This window comes from Fistularia commersonii, chromosome 7, assembly GCF_037954325.1.
Source record: "Fistularia commersonii isolate RoL2024-O1a breed Wild chromosome 7, RoL_Fcom_v1.0, whole genome shotgun sequence".
Lineage (NCBI taxonomy): Eukaryota > Metazoa > Chordata > Actinopteri > Syngnathiformes > Fistulariidae > Fistularia > Fistularia commersonii.
In genome coordinates, this window is record NC_141290.1 from 11,123,395 (window position 1) to 11,147,419 (window position 24,025).

Genomic DNA, 24,025 nt, shown 5'->3' on the forward strand with positions numbered 1-24,025 from the left:
TTCATATATATGTATATATAAATGTATATATATAGTAGAAGTGAATTGTTGCCTTGGTAATACACCGTACTTTTTCGTCTGCTGTAAGTACTTCATTCCAACTCTGAGAGTCAATATTTTTTGCGAATCCCCTGAAGTCCATCAGCTGTAGTATCTGCTTGAGTGAGACGACAAGCACGCCGCCAGATAGTGTAAGTAATGACTTGTCTCACTAAAAATACTGATGCGAGCCACAGCTTTAATAAGAATCCAAGTGCCAAGCTCACTGCCTTGGTTACTCATTTTAATACAAACACAATAAAGTGGTATTTGCATTTATATGGTTCTTCCAAACTGTCGGTATCTGTCAACCGCTAACCAGAAACAGCTGAGTGTCGAGGTGATTGTTACCTGGGGAAAATTAAAATAAGAAAAGTAATCCCTCGAATGAAAATGGGTTTATTGGTCCCACCACATCAGGACCAAGCAGGTGGGCAGAATTAGCAAAACCCGGCCTTTTGCCAATAACAGCCTATAGAGCCTTATGTTTTCTCCACGATAAGGAAGATGTGACCCTCATCACCAAAGAGCCTTCAACATTGCTTGGTTTTCCAAGGACGAGCTCGCTTTTTAAAAGAGTAATGGGATCATAAAGCAACTTGTAACGTACATTAATAGCCATTCCTAGTCTAATTAGTACGTGGCGTTTTCGAGAGAACGAGGTGCCTCGTGTCAGGGTCTAACAATGCCAACTCCATGGCAGCACCAGAGATGTTATGGTTCCACAACCGGCATAATTTGAGGGCTTTCCTACGAACTGGATTTATTTTCATTTGAACAATTCATACGGTCCACTTCCTGAGAATAGACTTGACCTCTTTCGCAAGACAGATCAGTCTATTAGCAATGTGCTAGCTGCCAAACTAGCTTGCCTCTATCCAATTTAATGTGCCTACCAAAAAAAAAAAAGAAGTGTTATAGGTGACAACAAAAGAATTGCGTCTGGATCTGTCCCCCGTGCACGATCATCAAATACCCTCGTGGAGCTTCATTGGATGACAGGAACAAACAGTGCTCTGACACTTCCTGCTAATTAGCCCCATTAGCATACAGCCATTATATGGCTGAACAGTAGCATGACAGGGCTCTGAGAAAGGCTACAGCAGTGACCTTTGGTGGACAACACCAGCTGTCAGTAATTACCCATCGCATCGGCTGGAGGGATGGAGACAAAGACTGTCTCCTTGTCCTTGAGGAACGTCTCCCTTATCTCGTTATTCCAAGAGTGAAAGTATTTATGAAAAATAAAAAAGAAAGAAAAGAAATCATGCGCTCAAATGCCTAGATGCACTGTTGTTTCCTGACTGGAAAATAAAGATTTTTTTTTTTTCTTTTTCTTTTTTTTTGTTTCGTCAGCTTTCGGCTGAGCTTTAACTGAAATGTGTGACTAAACTGCTAGACACGCCTGCCACTTGCAGCCAGAGGCTTCTGTTTTGTCATTGACAAATGTTGCGCTGCACCGATTAGGATTATTTTTTTTCTTTGTATTTGCGCTAGTAATCGTCAGTAATGCCTATTCCTAATGCCTCCTCGAAGCGACCGCTGAATTTGCACTCACCTCCATTTTCAAGCGCAACGTCTATGCTGATGACAGCTAGGACTTTGAACAGTGTCGAGTAAGCGAGTAATTTGAGTCGTCGAAAAAAAAAAAAAAAGTTTGGAAAACCAATATGTCTGTCCTCCTTCTGCGTTATTGCAGTGAAAGTACACTTAACATGTGCAGGTTTTCCAACAGTTATGAAACCCGAGTTCCCTTTTAGCCCAAACCTTCAACTCTGCTTCTAACATCATGTCAACACAATATCTCTTTCCCCAAGTAAAGGATTGCGACACATTGAAACTGCAACATTACAGATCTAATCTAGAAACAGAATCGATTCTATATGTTTAGTTGTACATACTCTTTACGAAGCAGTGATGTGGAATCCAGCGTATGTTTCCCCGGTCGCTCCAATTTTTCAACCTCATGCTCATACAGACGCTAAACATATCATGTCTTTATATATTTCGCTTTTGTATTCTACATCTCTTCCTCTGAGAAAATCAAGACGTGTCAGGTTCCATCGCGACGGGCGTGTCTGTATCTGCTCAAAACGACACTTAAACTCATTTCACTTTGAATTCTGCCTCTGGCGACGAGACAGATGAGAATGCTTAATTTTTTGTTTGGTGTTGTTTTGCCGTCCCTTCTCAACAGGAACCTCCGTCATGAAGGTGACGGCGTCCGACGCAGACGACCCTACGTACGGTAGCAGCGCCAGAGTGGTCTACAGCGTCCTGGATGGAGAGAAGTTCTTCACGGTGGACAGATACACGGGTAACTGTCGAAGCCCTCTTCACCCGCTGTTTGTTCGGTTGGACAATTTTTAAATCGTCTTTTTTCGTTTCTTTTTTTCCTGCTACCTGAAGCAATCTAAAGCTCAGAGACCGTAACTCCCAGATCAATCAACGTTAGCTGACAAAAACGTAAAATCAATTGGCCAAAACAAGCAACCTTAAAAAGTTTTCTGCCAAAAACTATTGGCTCAAGTTATCGAACGCTATAAATACCACGTGGAATAGATTGCTTAGCTCGATAGCGCATTGATGTTGCCACCAAGCCGTACTTTAAATCACTTTTTAAATCTATATTAAATGGTCATTCTTATATAAAACCCCAAACTCTTTTGACAAAGGTTCTGACCTTTCCACTCTTCCGACATTCCATATCAAGACATGTATTTTCCCGACATTTTAAAAGCAAGCTCTAACAATTGCCAGTTGTGCAAATCGAGTGTTGTGCCAGCTCTGGATGGCGCTATGTTGTATTTCATTGGTAATAAATTGTCTTTTCAACTGAGGCAAAGTTCAGCCAGACAACTCACGCTTGAATTATTCATCATTGGAGCAGAACAGGCTCTGAGGCACCGAATTCATCACTCCCTGCATTTTTGTACATCAAGATATTGTAAAATAGTGAAGAATTATTTTAACCCCCACCACCCTTGGAAAGTACAGGTGGCTGGTAGGCCACCTAAATGGTACACCCCCATACATGGCAGTGGAGAGCGATGGCAGGCAAGGGAACATGGGGAATTCTGAAACAGAATTAAAATAGTCTACCCAAAGATGATCGGTCAAAGACAGGGAAATGCGTCTCTTCTGGATTACAGTGTACGGTAATCAAAATGTCTAAACAATTAACTACAATTTTTTATCAAGTGTAGCCTCTTCACAGCATGTTTTTTCTAGTATTTTTAGAACGAAAACCTGACTGGTGGAAAATGTTGACATAAGTGAATTGGGGACATTGAACATTTTATTCATATAACCATATGAGGAAGCTCCCCAGGGCCGAAGTACCCATTCCGCCCACTGATTTAGGAGTTGTAGCAGCGTTATAACCTGACCCCTTCTTTCAGGATTAGTTTAGCATTGATGGTGCCTTCCATTCAACTCCCCCCCGGGAGAAGCGGTAAAGTTTTAATGGTTCCTTTTTTGGTCTGCGCCATTTGGATTTGGTCAGCCTTGAATGCCTGGATGATAAATGGCCCTGCTGTAGTGGGACTATCCGGGAGATCGGATGGTTTGTTTCAGCTTCTGTTCCTGCGACCCGCATTTCATACCTCCCCATTTGGTGGGCGGATGGACGAGCAAGCCTGATAGGTGCAAGACAAGACAGACAAAAAGAGGGGACATAGCAGCTGTGAAATGTCACCCACTGGAGAAAAAAATAGTCATTTATATGAAGCACTTCATGTACTTTCAGTTTCATAAAAAGACAAAGGAGCAATTCCTCAAAATAAAGAAGTCGCACAGGCTATTTAAAATAAAATAAATCCTAATAATAAATCAAAATCAACAATCGCCCATCCGCTGCGCGGACACCATCGGCTAGTCTGCAACCGTTCATTTCGTTGAGGCTGTTCTTGTCCTGGCTCCCTGGCTGCGCTGCGTTCCGAAGCCATTCAACAGCGCTTGAGAATGTCTGAAATGCCGGGTCAAAAAAAAAGACTGTGCCTGCCATGATGTTTGCTGAGGGGATGTCTTCCGGAAGGATGTCAAAAGCACGTTGACTTCTTTACCGCTAATTTTCTGTCTGCAAACTAGAAAAAATGCCGGAGCGGCCCATGTGGCTTCACACATCAGATTTACATTTCCACTGCCTACTGGTTTGAAAACAGAAATAAAATTAACATGAGTTAAGAAAAGAGAGAGAGAGAGAGAGAGAGAGAGAGATTAGAATGTAATTTTTCATTTTGCGCTAATATTATGCATTACCATACCAAGGCATTATTTCACAGTTGGTGTACACCAGCGTATTACCCTGTTAAATTGGTTAATGTTGGGAGTACGTGGAGTGCATCGAGATGGAGACCACGTCAACTGAAGTGACTGCTTTCATGAATAGTGACCACGCAGTCTCATTTACATGTGGACCCAACAACGATGTCAGGGCAGTCATGCTGTACACTATGTGGAGACGGGGATTTTTCCTTGGACGGCCCTAATTTAGATGCATCCCCTCTGGCCTTTGGTGGATGAAAGGGGTGCATGTTATCCGCCTCTTTTTTTCTCAACTCCAGTGCTGCATGTACTGTATTTTGGCTACTCATGGAACACACCCCGGGGGGCTAAATGTGACTGGAATCACTAAGTTGCGTTCCCCACACAATGGAAACCTCTGGGAGTGAGACAGCATACTAAGCCAAGGGAATGCATCAATAGGTTCTGATATGAAAAATCCCAAGGGGGGAATTGGAATCATATTACTACTGCACAGTAAAGCATTTATGCTGCTGTTGCTGGGCCAACAAGGAGAATGTCTCTTCTTCACGGACAAAGTGCTAGTTGAGAAGAGGAGGAGTGAGATATAGAAATAACACCACTTGCTTACCAACACCGTCAGACGTACATACACTTTTATGATGATGATGGTGATACCCGTCCATGCACTACATATGATTTGTGATCCTTTTTTTTCTGGCATTGTATTTTGCTGAAAAAGAAAATCAACAAAAATCTGAAAATAAAAAATGAAAAAAAAGCACACTTCTGGGCATAATAACAATTTTATGGAAAAAGAGAAAAAAAATCATTTTAAAACCCAGCAGCCTGGGAACAGAATTAAACATCATATTTCTGCTGAAAGTGATTATTTTCACTAGAAATGTCTCAATTTAATCCTATTCATCTTGCACACACACACACACACACACACACACACACACACACACACACACACACACACACACACAAACAAACACAAACAGATATATATACACATTATATAAATGACATTTAAGATATTTTTGTATTTGCCCAGTTGCATCCTATTACATTCATTATTCAGCCAATAAATAACACTGAATGGTTACTTCTGGTTTTAGTTTAAGCTTTGGCTTTTCCCTGTGCGGACTAGATTTTAAGTTAGAGATGTAACCAGCATGAAAACCAAAGAGCTGTCTTTCGTTGAAAAAAAACAAGCAATTGTGAAGCTGAGAGAAGGAAAATCAATCCGAACCATTGCCCAAATTGATTTGTATTGTAATCTACTGTTCGCAGAAGACTTCATCAACAAAAGTACAGAGGCTACAGCACAAGATGCAAACTGGAATTTGCTATAAAATACACAGACGAGCCTCAAAGGTTCTGGGACAAAGCGTTATAGACTTATGAGACAAAGATTAACCATTGCCAAAGTAATGGAAAGGCTACAATAGGAAAAAAGAATGGTTTCCTCAATGGTTTGCTAAAATATGGGACCACTCGATACAAGGCCATCTCTGAAACATGGTATTAAAGTTTATATCATGGGTACGGCTTGCATGGCATTTTATGTAAACATTTGTCTACCAATTTAAAGAAAAATGCAACCTAAGTGGGAGATCCTTCATTACGCAAAGAGATAATGACCCAAAACATGGTGCCAAAACAAACTTAAACTCGAAAGAGCATTCATATTACCTGCTAAGGAGATACTAACACCCAAAAACAACCAACCACGGAAAGATGTGATGAGAGCCTGGAAAAGCATCAAAAAAGAAAAGTGCAAGCAGTTATCGAAGGATTGAAACGGTTATAGCGAGCAAAAGATTTGCAACTAGACATTAGACACTAGACGATAATATGCTGATCTGTTTTGGAAATCTTATTGTCGTGATAACGGGACTTAAATGTCTTCTCTTGAAAACATTTCAGCCCTCATCTGACAGGTTTCTTCAGTTGTAATAACCTGTGTGGAGTTTCTGAATATAACTGCCAGGGTTTTGGGCGGTTCTAGGTAACGGTGGCTTTCTATGTAAATGGAGCAGGTGATCGGCAGAAAGTAATATTTGCACATGCAGACCAGGGCCATCAGCACCCTCCAAACAACTAGGAATTATTCAACACCAGGACCAAAACCTGATATCTATCAAATGATCCTCAGTCCATAGGATCCAACAGGTTTCACTCCTTTGTCTTGCTTTACCTTTTTTACATTCCAATCCAGGTAATCCGAGAAAGTTGCTCTTTTGGCCCCAACAAACTACACCCCATTAGCATAACAACCCCCTTAAACCTAATTTCTGCTGATCAACTCTTTCATTTACATAACAAGCCACCATAACCTGGACCTGCCCAAAACCCCTGCAGTTATATTCCGAAACTCCACACAGATTATTAGAACTGAAGAAGCCTCTCGGATGAGAGGCCAGTTGCCATGACAAGAATATTTCAAAAAGAATTCGCAATGACCTGGATGACTGAGAACCTCCACAGACAAGATCTGTTTTTGTCAATTTTGTCATTTGATGTGAAACCAAAATATTTTGAGTCCATTGCAAAGCATAAGGAATCAGCCTCACTGTTTCAATGCTGTATGAAGGAAGTATAGGACACCGTTTATTTAGTCACATTCAGTTAAATACACAGCACAATGAGGAGCAGCATGAGGCCACTTAGCTCTACTGAAGGAACCATTAGTGAGTCAGTGTCTTGGGACGTTGGGTTCCAAGACAACAACCACTAGACCGAGTAGTACAACTAGAGGAAGAGTCTGTACGATTGAATTATGATTATGCTTAACAAGAAAAAAAAAATACATTACAGACATTCCCATTTCATTTGACTAAAATTGATAAAACTTATTTAGCCGTCTCTCAAATTCAAAGGCACCGTTAACTGATCATTTAGTTTTACTCTACCCATGGTAGATACATCTATTTTGATGCCTGTTCAGCACAATACCAATAATAATAATATTTTTTGTATTATACTTATATATCATCATCATCATAAATTAGGTATTTGTTTATAGTGTCCCAGCAGTATTGCCGGCATCTCATTTCATCTACATTGCTTGGATCCAGCACAATAACGCACATATCATCATAAATAAATCAGTCAATACATACATATATAAATAATCAAAATTTTCAGGATGACGTCTCCACTCCATTGTCACTTATGTAGGAAGCCATTTGATTGTTCCTTAGTGTTAAACTGTAGTTTAAAAAGGACAAAAATATAGAAAAGGCATTGTGTTTCTAACATGCCTATCTTCATATGTCCCTCCCTTTGCCTGCAGTCTATCACTTTCCCGGTGTCCCCTCTTTGCTCCTTTTTTGAAATCCACTTCTTAGATATGAGCAGAGTCTGAGCCACCGTGGCGGAGTTGTTATGCTGTTCAGGGTGGCGGAGGCACGCCTTCATTCTGCCCCTATATATTATTCATTTTAATACAGCTGAGCCATAAAAAGGGTGTATGCGCAGAGGCGCAAATATGACATAATCTCCAGCATCCAGCTCTCGAAGGAGGTGAAATGGAATATGCTGCACTTGTGCCTCTGAAATGGAGTGCTTAGCAGAAGTTGAGATCCAAGCTGAGTCGGGGGCGCGATGGGAGGGGGTAGAGTTAGTCAGAGGTACTCACCACTAATGCAACCTTTCCATTTGCTTCAATCACTACTCCCACTTTTGCTCTTTATGTGTCTCCACTTCAATCTACCCGCTGTCTCTCAATCATTAGGTATCATCATGACAGCAGTGGCAGATCTGGATCGGGAGACCCAGGATCGTTATGAGCTGGTTGTCAAGGCAACAGACATGGCGGGACAAATGGGCGGTCTCTCAGGATCCACCACGGTGACCATAGTGATCACGGACGTTAACGACAACCCACCACGCTTCCCGCAGAGTGAGTGTCTTCCTGTTCTTACCTTGGAGAAATAGTCAAAGTCCAAGTCGGATTTATTGTCTATTTCTCCGCATGTACTGGATGTACAGAGGAATTGAGAAGACATTTCTCACAATCCCATGGTGACGTGAAATTAACAAAATGTTATGGGGTGCAAATTAAACAGTAAAGTATTGCATTAAGTAGTTCAGTTTCATGCAGATTTTCAGTAAGTACTACCATAATCCTATATGGTACAATAGCAGCATGATGGTTTTCTTTGTGACAGTCCAAAGTAGCAGGAGTGAAAAAAAGCGGTAATATTGTAATATCTTGTAATATAGTGGTAAAACAGAGAGAAAGTGAAACAAAAGAAAGAAAAAAACGGATAACTGGGGTTCAAATGAGGAAACTAAGGGCTCACGCTGCGCACCTGAATGGGTACATCCGTTCCAAACACCTCTGCCCACATACTCCTCGTTTTCACATTAAGTCGCCGTGGCTGTTACGCAATTCCTCCACTACAGATCCGTAGCAGACGATAACAAACAGAGGAGCCTGTGATAATGAGAAATTACGAGAAGTAAGTCGGCTCTGACGACGCGTTAAAGTCTCGCTCCTTTCAACGGTCACACCTGCGCAACACTGCCTCCCTTTGACTCCCGGCGATACTGCGCTGTTTGCTACATTCAGCTACACATCCGCAAACTCACCAATAATGTTCAGAATTTCGCAGGCAATGAACGAGGACAGACAGAAGGCTCCGACGGTATGCTTATGCATATTTAATACCCGCCATAAATAAGCCCTTATAGTCCAGGAGGGTGACAATACAGCAGCGGCGCAAGAAAATAATCGCGCTTCCGAGTGGCAGGCAGAGACCTTGGTCGTTGACACCAAAGAGCGATCTGGCATCGTGGCCCGATGTAGTGTGAGGAAAAAAAAAAAAAGAAAAAAAAAGAGGCACCTTTTTTGAATATATGAGGTAGTCAAACCCATAGCCCATGGCGAAGTACTGATCCAGAACAACAGCAGCTGATCCATAAAAAAGTACAGCTCCCCCTCCAATGACAAAGAGAACTGATCCTGCACAGCTCAGATTTTTTTCTTTTTTTTTTCTTTACCCTTCTCCGTTAGCCCGAACAGAGGACTGCATCAGGGAGATTGGTTGTGCTCTCATTGTAATGTAATAGCCTTGGATTTATGTGGAGTGATTTCAGATTCATTTCACAGGACTTACATGCACAGCAGGTATAGTAGAGAAGTCTTTGAAGCGCACCATTCAAACGCCCATGAATGAACTTTATAAACGCATTAAATACCCGTGTTACCTTAAATAGTAGTACGCCTCATTTTTTTTTTCCGCACCCTTGTCAACCGCTGGCTCTTTTAAGTCGCAGACCCATTCACATGGACCGCTGCTGCTTCCGACAGAATTACGTTTAGGATTTTCTGTAAATAATGAAAAAAAATAAAATAAATAAGAAAGAATGTTCCCGTCTTTGCCCCTCGTTCCACCGACTCTTCACGCCATCCCGTTTTTAGATTTAAAACTCCACTGCTATTACTTTTGTTACAGCTGGGGGAACAGCTCGTGACAGCCTGGCTGATTGTATTTGATATGCCTCCGTACACCTTTTCTTATTTCTGGATAAAACCCCCTCACCCATCTCAGTAAATCATATTTACTCAGTTAGAGGGATAAACCTTGCAGGATTACTGTATCTGCACCCCATGGTATGGGGAAATAGAAGGACTTAAGTATACCGCTCTGCAAATAAGATGCAAAGTAAGATGGCACGCTTTATCTTTAAGGACTTGTGTTCCCGCATAACTTTCTCCAGGGAATCAATAAAGTTTTCTTTTTATTATCTCTCTTATTGAGCTCTGGCAGAGTCAAGACACTCCCTCAGCCCTTCCTGTCATTTTGAACGTAACCCCTGTTTACTTATTATGCCGTAATGACATGGGATGGAATGATAATTCCGATGTTAGTCGCGGAAGAGGTGGATAGGAAATGGATTGCAAGCAGAGGGATGTTTGGGGGGGGAAAGGGGATTAAACTGACAAACCTGCCTGATATATTTACTTAACCTGAGCTGTCTGTCTTGCTATGCAGTCATCCGTGTCCCATCAGCTTACCCGCTTTATCTTTGTGAACTGTCTTTGTTCTTCCTCTTCCCACTTTTCCCTTTTTCGCTTCATCTTTCACCGATGTCCACCCCTCCCTTCCGCCTTTCTCCATTGCCCCATCATCCCTTTTACATCAATGTCCCTCCAAACATTTGTTTTTTTTTCTTTTTCTCCTCCGTTCTACCATGATTTGTCGTACTTTTTTTTCCCTCATGTTCTCTCTTTTTTTTTTTTTTTCTTTATCCCATTCAACATTCTTTTTATGTGCTGTCGACTTCTCTGCACGCTAGAGATGTACCAGTTTACCGTGTCGGAGGGGGCCTCTGTCGGGACGCCCGTTGGAAGTGTCATCGCCACGGACGCCGACATGGGAGAGAACACAGACATGACCTATCTGATCAAAGAGGGAGGGGAGCTCTTCAAGGTCACCACTGATGTAAATACGCAAGAAGCTGTGGTGTCCATCAAGAAGGTGCGTTGGGATTCAGGCCAAGGTGACGCTATCTTACTCAAAAAGGACTCTGCTCTTGATTTTTACTATCAACGAAAACCAATGACCGTTTTTGAATTTTCTTTTTTACCAATCTGTGGATTAAACACATTATTATTTCTACAATTTTGTGATACTTGCAATTTCCATATTTCGTTTCACTGCCAGAGATTAGCCGCGACCACTTAGAATGAACCTTTGACTTGATAATGGTGCAGCATTTTACGTTAGTCCTGTTGATATTCCCCAACTTCTATTTACCCTACTTTTCAACATCAGTTGGATACGATGAAAAAAAAAAATTGTTTGCAGCACGTTTCAAAATGCTTTTTTTTTTGTTTTCAGACGTTCATGGATGGTAGATACCTAGTGAATTAAAAAAAAAGAAAAACTTCACATTGCTGTAACAGTAGAGACCTAACAATCCATGAAGACGGGGAGATTGGCACGAAAACTTATTTTTTTTCAGAATCCTCTTAACTAAAAGTCAACAGATGACCTTCCATATTTACTGTTGCAGAGTTTTGTTGGCAAAGGGAATACGATTCTCCTCAGTGGGCGTAACTGATCTCTGGCGTAGAGACTGAAAGTGCGCTGAAAGAAAGGAAAGGAAAAAAAAAAGATTTGTCTTGATGATTGATGATTGATCATTGGTTGTCTGCTTGTGTTTGACAGGGCTGTCAGTTCTGTTTTTGTTGAAAAGGTGTTGTTTTTTTTTTTCTTTTTTTCCTTCCTCATTCTGTTTTCCCTAGCGTAAGAAAAGCAAGATAGGTGTATACATTTATGTATGTGCAATAAAGAAAATCTAGCAGTCACTTATTTCCATGGACACATTAACATACCATAAGCATTCCTCTTGTCTGACACCCTCGCTGCTGTGAATGAGCCCAACCAGAATAAATCACGACACACACGCCGGCCGGAAATCTTTCACTTCATTGCACTTTAAACATCCAAATCGATACTGCCCAATAGTCGCACTGTATTGGTCGGAAGCACCACGGACATAGTAATAATTTAAAAGTAACAAGACAGGGGTGCGGGAAGGAACTGGCTCTGCGCCACCGCCAATCCCGCCAACATGTATTTGCGCAGGTCTATCCTCCTGTAGTGTTGTGGTTAAATTAGCTCTTATTTCTTTTTTGGTTTTAGCCGCTGGACTTCGAGAGCAAACACAGGCACAATGTTGTGGTGGAGGCGGTGAACAAGCATGTGGACCCTCGCTTCGTAGACCTGGGCTCTTTCCGAGACCAGACCATAGTGCGGGTCAGCGTGTCGGACATCGACGAGCCGCCGCTCTTTCATCCCGCAGAGGGTACCATCATGGAGGTGCAGGAGGACGCCAAGGTGGGAGCGCTGGTTGGAATCGTCACAGCCAGGGATCCAGACGTCAAAACGAAACCTGTCAGGTAATATAGCAAGCGACTTAACCATTCAACTAAACTATCAGATGGTGATAGGATTAAAACGCTGTACACAAGGTCCAAAACTTTAATTTTTAACATGGTGGCGATAGATAATACTCAACATGAACCATACTGGCTCATTAAAAATTAAACATACGGCTTGAATCGGTATTTAAATCATAAAAGCGTGAATTTGATGACTTGGGCCGATTGTAAAATTAAATGAGAGCGATAATGATGCTGCTAACGGACTGACGGTATACAAGTGTTGTAAACCATTTATTGAAATTAAGCCCAGTGCATTTATTGGTCCAAAATGGAGTGTAATATCCTACTACCAGCAATGTATTACTTGTGCGAAGTGGCTCTCTTGGTTATCGGCTGATTGCTGCTTGCAGCTGACACTTTTCGCATTTGGGGTTATGGCGGTGCACTCTGGTTTACCTATCCCTTGGCTACCACCAGACTCTAGGCCAAAACTTTTTCATCAGTTTATGTACAATGTGGACAAGTTCAAGAAGGTGAGTAGAATGTGAACAGTCACAATTTAATTTCATGTAATTTAATTGAATTTAAGTTAAGTTAAGTTAAGTTAAGTTAAGTCAAGTTAAGTTAATTTTTCACCACAGAAATATAGTATACATACTCTACATAATGAAACCAGTAAACATACTGGTAAAAATATAAATGAATGATTGAGCTCATGTTCATTGATTTTTTTTCAGTGTGGCAAAACTGGGTAGAACATTAGCAATGGCAAGTAGTGCTCTTTTTTTTTTACTGGGGGAAGAGTAGTAGTTCCTTTCTTGACCAGGGGTATTTGGTATCTCACCATCGGAGCAAAAACAAGAGATGCCACAGAAGTAGTTGATTCAGATTTTTATCATTACACCAGGGTTCATTTTGACAAAAACTGGATTTGATGCCTGTGGAAACTCAGATTGCATCAACAGGATACATTTTCTTTTGGTATTCCCAGATTCTATATGAGAAGCGCTCCGCTCTAACATGACTTAGGTCATTCTATGTGTTACGGTTCCCACTTTCAAATAATAGATGGGTTTGTTGAGTGGACATGAAATTTCCCAGGGATAATTGGACACCAGCAACTCTGATGCAATTCAACACAGATTTGGAGCCATTACATTATTTGCACGGATTCTTGATGCAGGCTCCTTTCTGATTTGACAGAAGCTGTCATGATGTCAAATCTCATAAGCCCTGACATCCGACAAGACTGATAAAACTGGATAGCCTCCCGAATTCAGACTTTTGCTGCGCCATGTGATAACGTTCCACAAAATACACAGGATTAGGAGTGGATGGTGACATGAACATTCATCCGTTCATTATCTATCGAGCTTAAGCTTCTGTGAGGGTTGAGGGGGGTGGGGAGGTTGGGACCTAGCTGAGGTTAGACAAGAGGCTGGGTTCACCCTGGACTGGTCAGCCAGCACATGCCTTAGGAGAATCCACTGCATTTGTTTGGCGTGTGGGAGGAAACTGGTGAACCCGGAGGAGCGCTGCAGGAAAGGTGCAGCCTGCACACAGAAAGGCCCCCCGTCGGGATCCAACCAAGGACTTTCTTACTGCGAGGCGACAAAAGCATCGTCTTTAATCGATAAGTAAACTAGCAAATGTTTCTTTGTAAACACTGCCGCCCCGAAGAGCAACAAAGTAGACCATTTCTGCCGCGTCTCTACAACATCTTTATGCATCGACGCAATTTTTTTTCATTTCCAGCAGATATATTTCTATCGCTGCAAAAATATATGCTGTGAAAAATGTAATGCGAAAGTCTCATGAGTCAGTGTCCAGGTGGAGACACTTGGTTTCTCAGAAGGGGAATGGAAGTCAAAAATGAACTATGCGGCTCGCACAACGGATAAAGCTGTATATTATATCTTTTTTTTTTCGCCTAGATCACGGCTCCTGATAAAAGACATATCATCTCATAATCTTCAGTACTGAGGTCTGTGGTTTATACGTCCTCAGAAGAGCAATTGCAGTGTGAGAGGGGAATGTAGATAAGGGCTAAGACAGTCTCACTGACAGAGTACACACTGACACACGCAGGGCCTGTGCAAATTACCTCGATTAAAAATGCATGAACCTCAGTTCCAGATGTAATAAAGTACAACACAATGGCAGCGCTGTCGTTCACCGGGGTCTTGGCAGCTCGGAGCTTGAAGTGTGTGTGTGTGTGTGTGCGAAGTGAATGGATGAATAAGTGAAGGGAAAGGGGAGAGATTGGCCAGAAGCCACCTAGCGGGGAGAAGTTAGTGAGCTTGTGCCCTCTGGCATTCAGACATACCTTTTCTGTGCGATTTACTGTCAGGGATAGATGAGGGGTTTTTTTGCCAAGAAGTAATATAGATTTAATCATCCATGCTTCACGTATCACTATTTTGTGTAACAACAACATGTTACATGGTAACTGCACAACTTTATGCTCATGGTGCTCTAAATGAAAATAGGATCCCATTATTTGGAATTCTATGCACAAAATATTACACAGTATTAAATCTAGCAACAACAATAATAATTGTAATGACAATAATAATAATAATAATAATAATAATAATGTGTTAACAATGTGACTTTAATTCAATTTTAATATAATGCAATGTTCATAAATGGACATAACATACTCAGATAAAATCATTGTGACAAGTTATTTAGCATTGCCATTATTATTATTATTATCATTTGTAGTAGTAGTAGTAGTAGTGGTATCAATATTATTATTATCATTAAAATTATTAAAATTATTATTCACTTTAGTTTCCGGAAAAAAATGGTGGCTGAATATTTGTGCTGTACATGAGAGCCATAATTTGGACTTTGTCAGCCCAGATTGTTGTTGTTGGGAGGGGACGGTGTTTGTTTGTGGCAGTCGTATTTTTGGTGTTATTACTGTTGTTTTTTTTATTATTTATTTGTGGTTGTAGCAATAATAGTAGTAGTTGTAATAGTATTACTATTATTAGTATCGTTATGAATATATTATCATTGTTTTCATTATTAATATCGTTGTTGTTGTCGTCGTTGTTATTCTTGAATCTATTTTCCAGAGTAGATGGCCACTGAATATTTATGCCTGTACATGACAGCCATGGTCGGTTATTTGGTGGCCCATTTATCTTATTGTTCATAGAGCTGGCTTCGGGCAACAGGAAATAACCATTAAGTGGCCAATATCAATTTATTCTTACATGAACGTCATCATCATCAGCACCATCATCATGGGTGGCTGGCGCTCCACTGTGAGGTATGGGGCAGGCAAAATTTATTTTACTTCTCACTAACGGACAAGTTAGTCTCTTCTTTTGTTTAAAATCCAAGTCCATGACATTTTACCCATGCATCACTTCGCTGACTACAAGTGATTGTTGTGTGTACATTTTAATTTGCTCCTTATATACGCGTCACTATCAAGACTATTTGTCTTCCTTCGTGGGCCAAAGAGGTTCATCTCTGTCTTTCGGCGGCGGATACACTGACAGCCTTTGTGTCCTGTGTCGTGCACCCCCCCCCCTCCCCACTGACAGACAGATTAAGTGCATTTTGTCGTTCCATTCTGTCCCCTAAAATCATATATCTGCATGAAATAGCCTCCATCTAATTGTATCGATGATAAGTTGGTTGTAATTGCCATCACCGTGCCATATCTGTAACTGCAGGGCCAATTGGATGCATTGTGCCCTCACAAATATTGAATATAATAGAGATCGATGATAAAATCACTCAGATTAACAGTGTCTGTGAGGGTTCTCAGTCATTCGCTCTCAAATATGACAGCTGGACTTTTTTACTCCTTCAGTGCATTTCAGCGCTCAGCCGAAAGGCCTCTTCGGTCTTGAGGAAAACACCAGAGCCGAAAACAGACCTCGGCAACACGGAAACGGAGTTTCTCATCGACTTCCAATCCAATAGTTGTCGGTGCATTGGCGCGGATGTCTGGTGAAAAGCAGCCGAATTAACTGTTTGAGCGGCGGCGGATTTTATAGTTTCCTTGAACGACCTCAAAAAAAAATGTCATGTTCGGAAACTGCAGGAAATGGAAAGATCGGCTTAGTTACCATTATTTCAGTCACTACAAGGAGTCGTTACGACGGATAAATAGATGAAAATTTAAATAAATAATGAGATCAATATATTGATTTAAAAAAATATGTACATAATAATAAAAATAAATGTATTAATCAATTCATAAGTGATAAGATAAGATAAGATAGTACTTTATTGATCCCTAAATCAAAGCAATGCAAGCAACGTTGTCAAGCAGTCTGTCGCTCAATCACTGCTGGTATCAGCTTGAGAAAACACCTTTTCTTAAAGATAATGGTTTTAATGCACTCAATGCAAATTTTGCTTATATTTCATTGCCATGTACTTGTAATGATAATAAAGTTGTATAGTAATCAAATCACAAATTGTTTTCCAAATGCCTACTCCTTCACAGTTACGGAATATCTTTCTTGGCAGGGGCATTTGTTCTCACACATCCCAATCTGATTGCAGACGATTATTTGCACTCCTGACATTTACCGCTCACTGAGGTTGGATGTTGAGTTATTCTCTTTCAATTGCAGCTCCTTTTGCAGTGTTAGATTATTAGAAATACTCTAAAAAAGGTTGTCCTTGTGTGTCTTTTTTTTCCCTTTCTGTCTTTGGCTTATAAACACCACCACATTGTGGTGAATCATTTGCTCTGACATTTTAGAATTGATCTTTCGCTGTCAGTCTGAGCTCTTTGCCCATTGAAAAACTATTTTGAAATACATTTACGATTTTTGATAGTGTTATTCTGTTATTATTTTTTCTTGCTTTTTAGTTTTTATGTCAAGGCAGCAAGAAGGTAATTTTTTCTCAATTTTCTGTGCGTCGGCGAGGGTTTCCTTCAGGTCCTCTGGTTTCCTCACACAATCCAAAAACATACAGGAGGTTGTTTTTGAGACCACAAATTATTGTGAAGTTTGAATGAGAGAGTGAATGGTTGTTTGTTTTTAATGTTTTATGTCCATATATATGGCCCTAACTGGTATAGATAATAAATGAATGAATTTTATGCTATAGAATCCCCAAGAGTTTTTTTTTTGTTTTTTTTAAACTAAAAACATTCATATGAACAGTCAGAATTAATTATTTTTAAGTTTAATTGTAACAAAAAGAATACGGTCCTGTTACAGGGATAAAAAAAAATAAACAAACAAAAAAAAATGTTTTCCCCATCATCTCACAGAGTCAGTCAAGCACACAGTGCTGCTGATGATGTGGACAGAGACGACAACGACGACCTATTCTCAGAGTGATATTAAAAGATGGTAACACTATGGCCTCTGTATCTGTACGGAGTGTGCGTGTGTGTGTGTATATATGTGTGTGTGTGTGTCTGGTGAAAGGAAAGCAACAAAGAAACCTTTCAGCTCAATATTTGTTGACTCACCCATCTTAAGAAAGAGCTCAGAGGACCCCGAAACATGCATTTGCGGTTTCTCTTGAGTGCACGGTGAAAATTTAATGGCTACTTTCTCTTTCTGAATAAGAAAAAAAAAAAAAAAAAAAAAAACAAGATTCACCGCATAGTAAACCGCCATTGAGTAACAGGAGAAAATTGGACAAGCTGCGCTGGCAGAGGACCCGTGACCAACCTCGCCCGAAAAAACATCAGCGATATTATTACCTTAATCTCAGAAGCCTTGTTTATATATTTATTATATTTGTTGTGTTAAATCCATGTAAAATAAAATCCCTGAATTTACTGAAAGCGATGCGCTTTACAGTAGTAAATAACACATAAATAATAAATAACAATCCCCCTTTTGACACATTGGACACTTTGTTCCACGGGAACGAAACATCTATATACGGGCATGTACAAACTATAAATATTCCAAGTGGGAATTGAAATTTTGATGTCGTTTCACTCGGTGCTCTCAGTCCTCCACGGGCTCTGCGATGAGGAAGTTACTATCTGTGTTGCACCTTTTAAGGGTAGATGCGTTGCTAAGTGCCTTGCAAACGCAGCATAAATATAGGTGTAGCGTTAAAGGCTTTGTGTTTCTTGTAAAAAGGTATCCGCAGGGCTTCAGTACAATGGGTCACGGCTCCAATGTCACGAGCCAACCTCAAAAATAGATAGAAAAAGAAAAAAAAAAAGGTATTTTATGATAGCGACCTTGTGATGTGGAGCATCCCGTTTCATGCTTACGGGGTTACTGTCGATAAAGGCGATCCAATCAAAATCTTTTGCAGTCATTGTCATCGAAGCTTCAGCGTGTTTACCATCACGCGGACGCGAGTGAGATGTTTATTATGGTGGGTTGCACAGAAAAGTCACTGTGTTGCTCCATATTGTTTCTCGCAGGTTTTCTATTGATCGGGCCACAGACCAGGAAATGATCTTCCACATCGACGCGGGCTCGGGCGCCATCACGCTGGGGAAGGTGCTGGACCGGGAGACGGCGGGCTGGCACAACATCACCGTGACGGCAGTGGAAGCAGGTACGCTTTCCTTACCCTTTAGAACCTTGCCACCATTTATACATATCATAAATATATATATGTTTCTGTATATATATTGTTTAAGCTGATGAGTCTTTCCATGGCCAGCATTGTTTGAAAATTCTTGCTTACAGAGAAAGAATTCCAATCATTCTTACAAGGAAACAAGAAGGTATTATAATAGATTGTAGCACAGTGGTTAGCTTGTGTCAGCACAGCGTGTATTAATTTAATTTAATTTTTTTTTGTCGGGGTCTACGGTTTCCGAAATCATGCATTAGGTCAATTTGAGACACTAAGTTGTCCTAGTCAATGGTTGGATGTGTCCCTGTGACTTACAGAAGACTGGTGCAGGTAAAATCCCATCTCTCACCCAGTATTTGCCATGAATGGCTGGTCCTCCTCACCTGAAAGAATGAGAGTAGTGAGTTATACTTAAAGATGAGTAGCAACTTAAGTTAGAGCATGAGCCGTTTACATTAAAAACCAGAATAATCTGCAACAAATAATACATCTAAAGAAAGTTGGGTTCTGGGGGGGGGGGGCAGGACTTTCGAAGAGTGGTCCAGTTGTGGGACCAGTCTAAGTTCAGCTCAAGGAAGGACATCTAATTTGGTGAAGCACTTCAATTGACAATAGGTATTCCTAATTTTTTTTTTTTTCTAATATTAAATTAACTCGTTAATGTTTTTATTTTTTAATGTATTAATTCAGCATTTGTTTGATTTTATTCTGTATTTAGTTTAATTTTTTTTTATTTTATTCTATTTCATATTTTGTTTCAATTTATCTTAATGTATAGTATTGATTTTTTTTTTTGTTTGTTTGTTTTGTTTTGTTTTACTTTTCCATTCTGCATTGCACAGCCAACTTGAAAAATTGGCAGCGGGGCCTTGTTTCATTTGTCCTGCCGTCACATCAGGAGGAGTCGTACTCCTGGCTGAGAGCCATCAATTCACTGTCATCCCTCCAATACCTGGGGGGCGGGTTTTTCTATCACTTGCCTGTGCCACAATAAACACTTCGCCGTGCATTAAGTAGATACCTTTTCTTTTTTTCTCCCATTTCAGAGGGTATCATCGTCATTGAAAATATGCAGATCTACCCGCTAGATATAGGAGGAGGTCAATTTGAGAAAATAAACATAAAGAGTGGGTATGACGGAGAGATTTTCTTGAAGATTTTATGTTTGTGTCCCAAGCTGAGAGACACAGATGCCTTGTCACTTACAGTGAGGAGTCGAGATAAACCAACGAAGGACAGCAAGGATAAATGTCACTTTCAGCTTGCTGCTGAACTTATTAGATCAGAATTTTCCAAAAAATCATGGCTTAAAAAGGAAAGACCTGTTATACATGACAGGGTTATCAAAGCGTGGCCGCCAACGTTTCGCTCACCTGACCATCGAAATACAACTCGTGGTGATGAAGAAAGAGTCTAATAAATGGGAGAAACTAACTTTAGCAATGGCAGCAACACGTTGCATGCAGTAGTTTGCTCTTTTGCCTCGTAGCAAGAAGGTTCTCGGTTCGGGACCTGCTCTGCATGTTGTGCATGGTTTCCCTCCTGGTTCTCCGGCTCCCTCCAAAAACTCCAAAAACATGCAGTAGGTTCATCGCAGACCCCGGAATTGCCCATAACGTGTGATGGAAAGGGTTGGTGATTGTACATCTCCACATGTGCAGGATGAACCCGCCTCTCGCCCAATGACAGCTGGCACCCTGATACGCATATAGATGATTCAATAATGAATGAATGAAATTTGGAAATGCAATTGGAGGATGGATATTCCCATCCTTTCATCACATCAGGTGACTTCAAGCGTCTTCTGTCATAAAGCAAAAATACCACACATGAGCAGTAGGTGGCCTTACTCAAAACAGATATTAATTTTAGCCTAGCTTTTATTTTTTTCCCTTTTTTTTGAAGCCTCTCAGCTCATTAAGGCTTGAGAAGCACAATGTCAACCTGTTTGAGGACACACACACACACACACACACACACACACACACACGCACACACACACACACAGAGTCTATTACCGGCCTTTGAACCGCTGCGTCTCTGCTGTCTCATTCGCGCGGCGGCCGAGTGACAACAGGTTTTTGACCGTGCTTTTTCGAAGCTGCATCCCATGTCAGCTAAAGTACAAATCTCATACTAAATGTCACTAACCAACACGTGCAGCTGCGATAAGTAAGAAGGTTTAAGTGCAGACGAGACACAAATACACCTGATTAGAAGCAACCCGAGCCGTCTCTCCCTGCGGACCCTTCCCCTCCCCCAGTATGATATCACCTTAATTGCAAATCAGTTGTGTGTGTGTGTGTGGGATGCTTCACCCTGAAGGGGTATAAAAAGACAAAGATTCCTGGAAAGTCTTTATCGCTTGTTTTGTTGTAAGAAGGAGATATTTCCCAACTTATTTTCCTTTTATTTATTTATTTTTATTTTGGGGTGGCTGTTTTTATTATTCTGTGCAACTTGCTTGTTTTTTCTTCTCGAACTCACAAGTTTCCAAACTCGATGAGGTGACAAATCAGCGTACTGAATCAAATTTGTAAAGTAATAAACAACAATGGATGCAAGGAATACTAAGATTTTAGTCAAATATGTAACTCTCTAAATTTCACCCTGACACTTGTGAGGGAAAATACGCATATGGACGATGAATTTAGTTTTTGGACGCTCTGTCCTGCCCTCTGGTGGATTCCATGTAAAGGCTGCACCTGTATACGTGCATAACGTGAGCTTAAATTAGACTTTTAGCATGTTAAGGCTAATTCTGAGTGTGTAACAACTTTCAAGCAAACACACACATTGTGATTTAGATGTTAACGAGGGGGCCTACAGAGTTGAGAATTATTGAAAATAGCCCCTCTCAATTTCTGTCCTTTAACTTAATAATTAGGTTAATCTATACAGCCATTATTTATTCATGAACTATATTTATTTTGATTTTTTTGTCATCTGTGTTGCCCATTTTTGTTTGAATTTCTAAACAATTATGAATTGTTTTGGCTATTTATTATAGACTTAACATCTGTCATTGTTTCTCCGAACGCCTTTTTTTTAACATTCATTGCACAGCCTTTTACTTTGATCAACGTGGAAAGAAAAAAGAAGGATGAAAATAAGAAATCGCACTCTTTCAAGGGCGCACTTCTCTGCAGAAAGGAACAGGAGGTGCGGCTGTAATTTGTTTATCACAACCCAGGCTCCTCTTTGAAAGGAGCAAGCACAGGCCCTCTGAACCCAGCGGTGTGGTTGTTGATTGTGTCCCCACTGAAAAAAAGGACAAGTAAATTCCGCTGAGGTTGTAATGAGTTAAAAACCACTGCGACTGTCACTTTCCACCACTTGACTTGGATGATTGTGTTCTGTTTGGGCGTTGCTGTAGTACGGCCGTAACCTGTCAGCAAGGTGGTGAGATGTAATAATGAGTCTCGAGATGTGTCTGCTTGAGCGAGGCGGCACAGCGGCGCAGCGGTTCGAGCTTCCGCCTCGCAGCAAGAAGTTCACTGGCTCGTGGCCTTTTGGCGAGGTTCACCACGTTCTCTCTCTGTTGCAGCGCACAAGTTTCCTCCCACAATCTAACATGCAGGAATTTCATTGGACGCGAGTCTCATTGTTCATTTGTGTTCTACTCTTACCCTCTCATTTGCAAAGCACTATGACGGAAATGTGTTCGATAGTTTTTCTTCTCCTTATAATTATTATTATTCTTTTTCTTTCAACATTTCCCTTAAGGGGTCACCACAGCAAATCAACCTTTTCCATCTAACCCTATTCTCTGTATCCTCATCTCTCGCACCAACTAACTTATATCCTCTCTCACTACGTCCATAACTCTTCTCTTTGGTCTTCCTCTAAACCTCTTGCCTGGCAGCTCCAATTCCAGCATCTGTCTACCAACATATCCACTATCCCTCCACTGTACATGACCGAACCATCTCAATCTGGCTTCTCTGACTTTCTCTCCAAAACATCTAAAATGCGCTGTCCCTCTGATGGACTCATTCCTGATCCTATCCATCCTTGCCACTCCCAAAGAGAACCTCAACATCTTCATCTCTGCAACCTCCAGCTCTTACCCCCGTCTTTTCAGTAATGTCACTGTTTCTAGACCTTACAGCATCGCTGGTCTTATTTTATATACTACTGGGGAACTGTGGGTAAATTCAGCTGAGTTTATATTTTATGCTGCTCTATCTATCTATCTATCTATCTATCTATCTATCTATCTATCTATCTATCTATCTATCTATCTATCTATCTATCTATCTATCTATCTATCTATCTATCTATCTATCTATCTTTTGCTATTTACTATATGATTTGTTTTAATTTTATTTTATTTCATTTTATTTTTTTAATTATCATGTGATGTACTTATTTTCTTCGAGGTGCATAATCCCATATTCTGATTACTAGTTGCCAAGGAGGATTCCCCTCAAGTTTTTTTTTTTTTTTTATCTTTTTTCCTTTTTTTGATGTTTTTAAATTAAATTGTCAAATAGCAGTCATGCAGAATATTAACTGCCCGTGTGATGAATACCTTTCACTCCAGACCTCCAAACAGCTCGAGCGATGAACTTTAGTGTTGCTGCACCGTCAACGGGCATATTAAAATGTTAATAGCTATTACAATCATAGTGATATTTTTTTATTTTTTTTGAGAAGGTAGAAATGAGATATAATGCTACTTCATGTGATCCGAATTTTGGCTCCCCCAAGACAGTGATGTGTTCCTTTTAGCAGATGTTGTGAAGTTTTTATATATATAGAGCTTATATATATGAATATATATATATATATATATATATATATATATATATATATATATTCTTATGCCTGTTGCACGAATAGGGAAATTGAAACGCTGTGGGGGATGAATGCGTTGCTGCGCTTTCGTCGTCACTTAATAGAGACCATTTTGGACATGGAGTAGCTGAGGGGGAAGGATTGTAATAAATTCAATTGGGGGGGGATTTATTCAGGATTAGAGGAAACATCTTTATTTGTGCTGTATTATTCAAAAACAACAACTTTCAGCAGTGTACATTTGGGGAAGAATGAAAGTCACCTCGTGGAATATTGGGATTATTAGTCTATGTGGGTTCCCTCTAACTTCATTGACGGGGAGCTTTTTTATATTCTAATTTTGAGCTGTTTGCAATAATATAAATCAAACTTAAACCCAGGTGTGTTTGTGTGTTGATCAGATGCCCTTGAACGTCTTAATTGTGTTGTGCCGTGGGGTTTTAGCACAATCGTTGTTTGCTATCGTGTTTACCTGACAAGCTTTTGTCT

The 24,025-nt window shown here is 40.4% G+C and overlaps 1 protein-coding gene across 1 annotated transcript in view; it reads left to right on the forward strand.

The window, feature by feature from the left end:
- Window positions 1–24,025, forward strand: part of cdh22 (cadherin 22) — a 105,517-nt gene that overhangs the window by 31,171 nt on the left and 50,321 nt on the right. The window contains exons 3-7 of the mRNA XM_086149788.1: window positions 2,237–2,356; window positions 8,030–8,197; window positions 10,600–10,781; window positions 11,952–12,208; window positions 18,576–18,712. Coding sequence (XP_086005914.1) covers window positions 2,237–2,356; window positions 8,030–8,197; window positions 10,600–10,781; window positions 11,952–12,208; window positions 18,576–18,712 — 864 coding nt within the window. The remainder of the gene's footprint in view (window positions 1–2,236; window positions 2,357–8,029; window positions 8,198–10,599; window positions 10,782–11,951; window positions 12,209–18,575; window positions 18,713–24,025) is intronic.